The sequence below is a fragment of the Dryobates pubescens genome, chromosome 19, assembly GCF_014839835.1.
Source record: "Dryobates pubescens isolate bDryPub1 chromosome 19, bDryPub1.pri, whole genome shotgun sequence".
NCBI lineage: Eukaryota > Metazoa > Chordata > Aves > Piciformes > Picidae > Dryobates > Dryobates pubescens.
In genome coordinates this window covers 13,971,823-13,981,708 of record NC_071630.1, presented here as the reverse complement: position 1 = coordinate 13,981,708, position 9,886 = coordinate 13,971,823, and the positions used below count along the sequence as shown (strand labels likewise).

General features: G+C 61.0%; 1 protein-coding gene across 2 annotated transcripts; it reads right to left on the bottom strand.

Moving 5' to 3' along the window:
• Window positions 1-32: 32 nt before the first annotated feature.
• SPIRE2 (spire type actin nucleation factor 2) lies at window positions 33-7,914 on the bottom strand. Of its 2 annotated transcripts, none has more exons than XM_054169857.1 (15): window positions 7,628-7,914; window positions 4,460-4,497; window positions 3,827-4,186; window positions 3,460-3,543; window positions 3,216-3,380; window positions 3,025-3,111; window positions 2,779-2,902; window positions 2,526-2,695; window positions 2,278-2,428; window positions 2,022-2,155; window positions 1,336-1,470; window positions 1,196-1,263; window positions 1,083-1,110; window positions 604-719; window positions 33-525 (listed from the first exon to the last, which is right to left on the bottom strand). In XM_054169857.1, exons 1-15 carry the CDS (start codon window positions 7,842-7,844, stop codon window positions 312-314), a joined length of 2,091 nt encoding a protein of 696 aa, XP_054025832.1. In that variant the 5' UTR covers window positions 7,845-7,914; the 3' UTR covers window positions 33-311. The 2 variants fall into 2 exon arrangements, with proteins under 2 accessions (XP_054025832.1, XP_054025833.1); XM_054169858.1 differs by having other exon boundaries at window positions 33-522.
• Between the last annotated feature and the right edge of the window lie 1,972 nt (window positions 7,915-9,886).

Here is a 9,886-nt window from a genome sequence, read left to right as displayed (position 1 = left end):
TACCCCCCGAGGAACACCCCCATGACCCCAGGGCATCCCAGCAGTTTTATTAACTGGGGTGGGGGCATACAGAGCAGCCGTGCCAGCCCCCACCGTGGCCAGCACCTGTCAGGGCTTGGCACAAAGCAGGGCTGGGAGGCAAAGGCTGGTGACTGCAGGTACCCCGCAGCAAGATCCATCCCCCCAGGAGGGGACAGCGGGTGTCCTGCCATGCCACCCGTCCTCACCTCCCCTGGTCCGTCAGTCAGGTATATAAATATAGAGGCTGTATGTATACATCCTATGTATATGTATGTACATCGGGGGCCCCTTCACTTGTGCCAGCAGTCGCCGTAGAGGGAGCGAGCCTTGGCGGCGCGGCGCGGCGCGGCGTTGAGCACAGCCACGCTGCGGCGGCTGGAGCAGATGACGTCGGTGACGAAGCCGGCACAGTCGCTGCAGACGTCGCGGAGGACGGAGCCCTGTGCGTAGATGTGGGGGAACTCCTCCTCCACCCGGCGCCAGGAGGTGCTCTGCAGCGAGCTGCTGACACAAGACACCCCGTCAGCCCCCCGAGGATGAGGAGGAGGAGTGGGGAAGAAGGCTCAGGGCTGTGGGACTTACTGGAAGGTCTCTCTCCTCCGCAGTGGCAGGGCTTTGGCCAGCAGTGAGCCCGGGAGGCTCTCGAAGCCCAGAGCATAGACAGGGATGTGAGCCAGCTTCTTGGAAGGCATCTTCATCTGCCGGGTGGGTGGGTATCAGGGCAGGACAGGGACAAGAATGAGACAGGGCCAGGCAAGGGGTAAGCACAGGGATGGGGCAGGAACAGGGACAGGCATGGGGAAGGGACGGGGATGGGACAAGGACAGGGTAGAAATGGATGGAACAGGAACAGAGGTGAGGCAGGAACAGGGACAGAGATGGGACAGGAACAAGGATGGGACAAGGATGGTGCAGGACAGGGACAAGGATGGGTATGGGACAAAGATGAGATAGGGAAAACCAGGGACAAGGATGAGGATGCAACAGGGATGAGGATGGGACATTGATGATATAAGGACAGGACAGGGCCACAGTGACACCAGCCAGAGCTAGTCCCTTACCTTCAGGCTGCAGGAGCTGCAGACAGACCTGGGGACACAGAGAGAGGCCAGTGAGCAGGGCCACCCTTCTGCCACCCTCCCAGCCCCAGGGCACAGCATGGCACGGCGCTCACCGCTTGCAGAAGAGGCACGCTGCAGGCCAGGAGAAGAGGGGGAACTTAGCCCTGCAGCAGCAGCAGACCTATGGGCAGAACAAGATGAGATCCAGGGGGCAAGGTGGGTGGCACTGGGTCCCTTAGGTCCCAGGTCCCACCTTGCCCTTCCTCAGGCTGCTGTAGAGCTCCTTGCTCTGCTGAAACTTCTCCATCTCGGCCTTGACCAGCACCCTGCGCACATTCATCATCTCCTCCACGGTGAGGGCCAGACTCTCCACGGGGTGGCTGAACTCCTGCTGGCAAGGAAGGTCATCAGCCTGTGTTGCCACCGGGCTGTAGCACAAGGCACAGCCTGGTGTGTCCCTGGGCCAGGGGAAGAAGCTGCCAGCATGGGCACAACATGTGCTGCGGAGTGTCCCCAGCCAGGGCAGAGTATCCCTGGCACAAGCATAGTGTCCCTGGCACAGGCAGAATCTCCCAGCATGGGTAAAACATTTCCAACACAGGCAGAACCTCCTGGCATGGGCAGGGCATCCCTGGCACAGGCAGAGTGTCCCTTACACAGGCAGAGCCTCCCAGTTTGGGCAGAGCATCCTGGTATGGGCAGTGTTCCTGGCACAGACAGAACTTCCCAGCATGGTCAAAGTATCCCTGACACAGTAAGAACCTCTTGGCACGGGCACATGGTATGAGCTGCCTCAAGCCACTCTTCCCCTGTAGAGGGAGTGCACTGAGAGGCCACAAGGACACCGCAGTCACATTGTGTCCTCATGCCAGGCTGCCGTGTGCCCATGGTCATGGTGTTCCCAGCCTTGGCGTCTTCACCTCCAACACCAGCACTCACCAGCCAGAGATGCTTGGAGCTGCTACCAGGGGCAGTACTGGATCCCTCCTCTGGTCTTTCCTCCACAGCACAAAGGGCAGCCCGGGGTGGTGCTGAGCTATCTGGCCGTGGATGGCAGCTAGCAGGGACAGAGCCTGCAGGAAAAGACAAAGAGGATGTGCCAAGGCCATGCTGCCCAGTGCCAGCCCTGCCACAGCGTACAGTGCAGATACCTTGGGGATGGGAGAATGGGGGTGGCACAGGGTTTGGTGGGTACCTGAGCGGGGTCTGAGCTCGGGCTGCAGTGGCTCTGGCTCTGGCGGTGCAACCTGGCCGCCCCCCAGCTGGCTCTGCAGCTGTGCCAGGTCCTGCTCCGAGAAGGAACGATCCCGCTTCAGTGGCACCTCTGTGCCTGGTGAGTCCTCCTCCTGCAACCCACAGGTACCATGTCACTCTGGGGACCTCCAGCACCTCCCGTGTCCCTCTAACTCCCACCCTTCCCCCCCACCAGGTCCCCTCTCTCACCTCAGAGACGTTCATCTCCTCCATCTCAGCCAGCGTGGGTGCCTTGAGCAGGACACGGGGACGTGGGCGTGCTGGCATGGTGCTGGCTGCACACCGGGAGAGCTCAAGGCAGGAGCTGGAGGCCAGGCGGTCTGAGCAGGCATGTGGGATGCAGGGCAGGGAGCTGTAGCCTGTAGACAGTGACAGGGCTCAGTCCTGGCACAACAGGGACCCCCTCATGGTGCCAGGCGCACCAGGAAGGGGATGTTGGTACCTTTCTGGCCACAGTAGGACTTCTCTACAGGTCGAAGCTTCCTCTCCTGCCTGATCTCCTCTAGGATCTTCTCGTGGAGTGTTCTCTGCTTCTGGGGAAGGGGCCGCAGCCGCCTCTCTGATGCCTGTGGGATGCACAGAGGGGATCTCAAATGGTGGCCACAGCTTGAGGGTGAGCACCCTTGGGGTGCCCATCCAGGTGCTAGGCAGCACCATGCGATGGAGGTGTCCTGGGGCCAGCACCCACCTGCTTTAGCGGTGGCCGGGAGCGGATGAAGTCAAGGATGAGTTCATGGGCATCTTTCTTCACCCGGGGTGGGATGTCTCCATCCACCTGGAAGAGGGCAGAGGGGCTGTGGGTGGCATCAGTGCTATGGCTGGCGGGTAGCAGGGCACCATGGTGGGGGTGCATGATGGGGGCAGCCTGGGCACGCTCACCATGACCTTGCGGAGTTTGTAGTTGCGGGCACGGATGTCCTGCATGAGCATCTCGAAGGGGGTGAGCTGGTACTCAGTGGGCAGGGGGTTGAACTGCTTCTCCTGCACCTTCTTGAGCTTCACACCGTGCCGCAGCTCCCGCATCAGCTGCACCCACAGCCGGGCCTGGCAGGGCGACAACAGACAGTGTCACACCTCTGGCACAGCCCTGGCATGGGCCCCGTGCCTGGCTGTGCCACCGTACCCAGTCAGTGTTGCGCAGGCTGCCCAGTTCTGCTGCTGCCCGTCGCTCCTCTGCCTCCTCATCCTCCTTCAGCTTCTCCAGCATCTGCCATGGCACAGGACACCGTCAACACACTTCGGCGCTTGGTGACACCAAGGGTGCAGCTGGGGCTGGACATGTACCCTCAAAGCACCCCTGTTCCCACTACAAGCTGGCACTATTGCTGGCAGCAGCCTAATACCATGGCACAGCATCCTGGCAGAGGTCAGAGACCAGTGCTGGCATCTCTGGTTGGTGTGAGCAGGAGCACCGTGCTTGCCCCAGGGTTTTGTGCCTGTCACCTCAGCTGGGCAGCAGTGCCAGCTGTGTCAGTGGCATCCACACTTACCTCCTTGGCATCCCGGATCTTGGCAAGGAAGGCCTTGAGCTCGACGGTCTCAGCGAAGAGCGCCCGGCAGACAGCCTGGTAGTGTGCCTGTGCCTCGGCAGGGTCGGCCAGGCGGGCGGCACAGCACCTCATGGCCTGCCCAAAGGTGCGGACGGCACGTGGCGGCCCCTCCCCCGCCTCCTCCTCCTCCTCCTGCCCACCATAGCCTTCGTCAGCCGTGCCGCAGCCACTGTCCTCTGAGTCGCTGTTGGTCATCAGGTCGATGAGCTGCTCCAGCCGTGGGCTCAGCTCCCGCTCCTCATTCTCATCCAGCCCCCAGTCCAGTGCCCGGTAGATGGCAAAGCCCAGTGACTGTACCATCTGTGGGAAGGTGGCATCAGCTGGGTCCTGGCAAGACCCTGGTGCTGGGGGAATCCCCTTAGCATGCCCAGCTGGCACCAGCTGCCCCCCATGCACTTTGTGTTGGGTCTTATCCCCTTGCTGTACCCAAGAACACCATCACCACCATCGCAGAGTGAGGAAGGCAGGAAGCAGTGCCCACCCAGGGGACCCCTGTGCCAGGGTGCAACAGCAGAGGAGTCATATCACCAGCAAATGGCAGTGGGACTAGGCAGACATCCAGCCCCCACATACCTGGGCTTCAGCGGAGGGTGTCAGCAGCAGGGGCAGATCTGGGGGGAGAAGGGCAGAGTCACTACTGGCACCTGTGGCCCCACACTGGGCATCACCCTTGGTGTCACCTCCTGACTGACACCTCATGTGTGCTGAACCCCCCCAGTTCTGGCTTTGAGGCACCCAGTGGTGCCACCCTGAGCAGGTCACATCACCAGCAACTCCTACCCTAAGCTAGGACACTCATCCTTACCTGGTCCCAGTGAACCCCAACAGTGTGAGCACCAGCAGCATGAGCAACATCTGGGCACCAATGATGTGGGTGCCAGCAGCAGAGACACCAGTGGTGTAGGCACTGGCTGGGCACCAGCAGTGGGGGCACTGGCAGCACAGGCACTAGAAGTGCGGGTACTATCTAGGCACTGGCAGTGTGGGTAGCAACACCATAGGTACCAGCAGCATGGACACCAGCAACGCAGGTACCAGCAACCGAGCATCTAGCAACATGAACATAGGCAGTGTAGGCACAGTGGTGTGGGCACCAACACCATAGCCACTGCCAGTGTGGGCACAGGAAATGTGGGCACCAGCAGCACAGGCATCAGCAGCGTGGGCACTGTCAGTGAGAGCAGTGGCAGCATGGGCGCCAGCAGCACAGGCACTGGCAGTGTGGGCACTGGTGATGCTCTGGGCCAAGTAAATGATGCTGCTTTCCCTGTTAGAGATGGCATGACACATCCCCAGCACTGTGCCCAGACACACACATGCCCAGCACATGCTTGTGGGCAGCTCAGACCCTTGGCAGTAGGATGGCCATGAGCTGAGCAGTAGGAGTGGCATTTGCAGTGTCCTCAGGGGCATTTGGATCCACTTTCCTGACAATGCTGCAGAGCTGCTGCCCATCCTGAGGGAGCATTGGCCATTAGCTCTCCACTTAGCCAATCCATGCAGCAGCTGCCAGGATGTGCCAGCCATGTGCTAGCTGTGTGCCAACTGTGTGCCAGCCATATGGAAACAAGGCAAGATTGTGCTGGGAAGGGCAGTGTGAGCAGCAGATATCTGTCCCTGTTGTAGTGTCATACACAAGCATGGCACAGCAAACACAGTGGTCACCAGGTTGGTATGCTGAGCATGGTCAGTGCCAGTAGTTCCCTCCACGAGACAGTTCCTATGGGATGTAGAATTTGAGTGGTTGCCAGCTCAAACAGTCCAGTATCCAGCCTAAGTAGAACTGCCAAGCCGTGTGCCAGGCTGGTGTCAACATCTGCAGTGGTGCTGGGAGGCACCAGAGCCATTCCAGCTTTGGGCTTCACAACAAAGAGCCCAAATCCATCCCTGGGGAGATAGCTCCGGCTGGCATGAAAGGGACATGGGAGCACAAGGTGGCACAGTGGCACTGGCTCTGGCACAGTGGCCATGGCTGCTCAGAGAAGGGTGTGGTGCCATTCTAAACCAGTGGAGCTTGTGTGACTACACTGCCCAGCCATTGCTGGCATGTGGCACTACCCTGGGCATGGAGCTACCCCTCATGCCCTGGTCCCCATCGGGCACTGGCAGTGAGGCAGTGAGGACACACAGTGACACTGCAGCATTGACCAGTGCCAAGCACTGACCACGTGCCATTATCCCCAGGCACACAGGGCGAGGCAGGTGACGCCGTGTGCCACGCTCTGTCATTAGGCACAGGGTGCTCAGAGCCATCACTGCTGGCAGCTGGCCCAGCTTTGGAACAGCAGGTAGCTGCCAGGGCCCTGCCCGGCAGCACCAACTGCCTGCAGAGAGGGCACGGCCGTGGGGCCAAAGGTCAAGGGTGGTACTGGGCCACAGTGATGATGCCACTGGGCTAGGGACAGGGTCCTGGGGGTCACACTGGGCTGGGAATGGGGTTCTGGAAGACACTGTGAGTTGGGGATGGGGTCCCAACTGCGATGCACTGGGCTGGAGACAGGGTCCTATGGGAACACACTGGGCTGGGTACCAGGTCCTGGGGGGACACTGGGCTGGGGTCCTATGGGGACACACTGAGCTGGGGATGGGGTCCTGTGGGGACACACTGGGTTGAGGACAGTATCTGGGTAAATAGGTGTGTTTGGGCACCTGTCCCTGTGTCTGTCCACCTGTCTTTGCCATGCATCGTGCCTGCCCTGATGGACTTGGTCCGTGTCCTGCAGCTCCATAATGGGTCCTGGCCCACGGGCACCTTGTGGTTCTGATGCCACACCAGTCCTGCAACCCCGAGTCACCGTCCCAGTGCCAGTAACTGCAGTCTCGGCTGCGCCAGTGCTGGTGCTAGTTCCCCTTGGCAGCGCCGTGGCTTGGGGTCGGCGCTCATTCTCGGCTGTACCGGCTCTCCCGGACTCTGGTGCCGCAGCCGGTGCCCCCCCAGTGCCGCAGTAGTCCCCTGCTACAGGTACCCGCGACGCCAGTGCCTGCCCTCTCCATTGCCCTTGCCCGTGCCGCTTCTCCTGCCCATCCCCCGCTGCCGGTGTGGGGCCCCCTCCCCCGCTGCGATATCCCCGGTCCCCACGGCGCTCCTCGGGCGAACGGCGCGGTGCAGCACTCCCTGCCGGTATCGGCAAGCCCTGGTGTCGGTAACTCCCGGTGCCGGCAATTCCCGGTGCTAGAAAACCCCATTGCCAGTAGATCCCCGTGCCAATAAGCCCCGGTGTCGGTAAGCCCCGCCGATAAGTCCTGGTGAGGATAAGCCCCGGCGCCGGTAAGCCCCGCTGCTGGTAATTCCCAGTGGCGGCAAGTCTCTGTGTCTGTAAGCCCCGGTATGTTGCTGTGGTTCCCGGAGCCGGTAAGTCCCGGTAGGTCCCGGCGCCAGTAGGTCCCAGTAATTTCCAGTACCGGTAAGCCCCGGTGCCGGTAGGTCCTGGTAAATCCCGGTACCGGTAAACCCTGGTGGCAGTAGGTTCTGGTGCCTGTAGATCCCAGTAATTCCCAGTACCGGTAACCTCCGGTGCCAGTAGGTCCTAGTGCCGGTAAACCCTGCTGCCCGTAGGTCCCAGAGCCGGTAAACCCTGCTGCCCGTAGGTCCCAGTGCCGGTAGATCCTGGTGTCGGTAACTCCCGGTAATTCCCATTACTATCAATCCTCTCCCGTTGCTCCCCCTCCCCCCGCCCCGCTGCACCTCGCTTGCTGATCGTTGCCATCACCACCCCGTGGCGCGGCGCGGCGCTCACTTACCGGGCGGCGGCGGCGGCGGCGGGGGCAGGCGGACGGTGCCGTCTCCTCGGAGGCGAATGTCGGCGGTGCGGAGCGGTGCGGCGGCGGGGGCGGCGGCGGCGGCGGCGGCTCGGCAGCTCTGGAAACAGAGCGCCCAGGCCTGCTCCTCGTTCAGCGGCTGCTCGTAGCACTTCAGCACCTCCTCCAGGGACAGCTCCCGCGGCGCCGCCCGCGCCATCGCCCCATCCCCGCCGCCGAGACACCGGCACCGGCACCGCCACCGGCACGGCACGGCAGCTAGGGAGGGAGGGAACACGGCAGGGGAGGGTACTCGCCATGGGACCGCCTCCACCGCCGGACGGCCCCGCCTTGTGCCGCCGACGCCGCAGCCGGCCGCCGGGGCAGAGAAACGGGAGGGGGAAGAGGAGGCGGTGCCCAGGGGGTACGGCGGGGATTGGGAACGTTTGGATGATACGGTGCGGGACGGATAGGTTCGGTATGATGCAGGACGACAAGGCTTGGATTGGTATGAGGTACGGCACGGCTCGGTTCGGTATGGTGCGAGTCGGCACAGCTCGGTACGATGCCGTACATGACGGGACAGTGCAGTGCTGTATGTCACGGCATGGTAACCGCACTTGGTTGGATTCGGGACGGTATGGCTTGGTATGGTACGGGGCAGTGCGGTACGGGACTCCACGGCATGGGAGCAGACAGTGCGGTGCGGTATGGCACAGAACAGCTCTGCATGGTAAGGTACGGGGCGGTGCGGTACGATGTGGCACAGCTCGGAAGGGAACAGCGCAGTAAATGAGTCACGATGCAGCTTGGCCCGGCCCGGCTCGGCTTGGCATGGCACACAACGGTACAGTATGTCTCGGCTCGGCACGGTGTGGCATGGCACGGCAGGACGCAGCTCGGCTCGGAACGGATGCAGGATTCAGTGCCCAGGATGAGTGCAAGGTGTGGGGTGCAGGACACATAGCGGGACACAGGATACAGTGCCCAGGATGAATGCTGGGTTCACGGCTGGGTGTACGGTGCAGGTGCCTCCAGGACACTGGGTGCTGCTGTCCCCAGGATGATGGGTGCCAGGCACGTGATGGGTGCAGGACACAGAACCCAGGATGAATGCAAGAGTGCTGGATGCAGGTGTTCCGGGGTGCTGGGTGCAGGATGTGGGTGTCTCCAAGGTGCAGGGCATGTGATCAGTGTAGGATGTAGCACCCAGGATAAGTGCAGGGTGCTGGAAGCAAGTCACTACTGGGTGACAGCTCTCCACAAAGGACATGCTTATGGCTCCTGCTCCCTGCAAGTTCCAGGGTGCCCACAGCTTGGCCTCAGCCCGTGATAGCTACTGGTGTGCCACATGTGGGGCAGGATATGGCAGGTCTGGGTGCAGCAGCGTGGCTTGGACATGACCAGGAGCAGCAGAAGCAGCTGAAGGGGTTGGGATGAACAGCTGGAGTCTCCAGGAAAATGATGTCCCAAGGGAACACAGTGTAGGGGGACAACATTCTGAGGGCTGATGGGGCAAGAGTGGACCCTGGCACCTTCTGGACCTGTGAGGTGGGCAGATGGTCCTGGCAGAACAGAAAGGACAGCGGCCACTGTGAAAGGTCACACAATTAAATCTCCTGTCATCATGAGCTTCCCATTTCCATGATGGAAAGAACATAAAAGCCTGTTTCAGCTCCATTAACACATGAGCATTAACTGGGCCAGTCCCAGAGCTGTGCTGGGAGAGGCATGGAGCTGGCACACAGGCACTGGTCTGTCCCTCAAGGCCAAAGAGGTGTCCTGGGGCTGGGAACCTTGGACAAAGGATCTGGGATAGTGCCTGCAGTGCCACAGGAGAAGAATTTGCATCCTGAAGAATCTGAGCAGTGTCAAATCCATCTCTGGAGAAGGAAGTGTCCGGGAAACACAGTCCTTCCCCAGAGACTGGGAAGGGAGAGGATGGATTCAGGTGATCCAAAGGGTCCAGACTTCTCTAGGATCGCTCAAATACACCACCACTGTTGTCAAAAGTGTCAAGCCTTAGCCCTGGATAGATTGGCTAAAGCAGAGTCACCCACAGTGTGTTGCCCAGGATCACAATGTCCAGGCAGGTTTGGAATCTCTCCAGAGAAGGAGACTCCACAACCTCTCTGGGCAGTCTGCTCCAGGGCTTTGGCACACTCACAGCAAAAACATTTATCCTCTTGTTCAGATGAAACCTTCTGGGTTCCAGTTCATGCCCACTGCCCTTTGCTGGGCACCACTGAAGAGAGTCTGGCC

Excerpts from the sequence above, each read along its gene's own strand:
- SPIRE2 (XM_054169857.1), bottom strand. The coding sequence starts at position 7,844 with ATGGCGCGGGCGGCGCCGCGGGAGCTGTCCCTGGAGGAGGTGCTGAAG. Across the intron at positions 3,381-3,459 it reads GCCTGCGCAACACTGACTGG|GCCCGGCTGTGGGTGCAGCT; the intron begins GTACGGTGGCAC and ends TCGCCCTGCCAG. Across the intron at positions 2,429-2,525 it reads AGGAGATGAACGTCTCTGAG|GAGGAGGACTCACCAGGCAC; the intron begins GTGAGAGAGGGG and ends TGTGGGTTGCAG.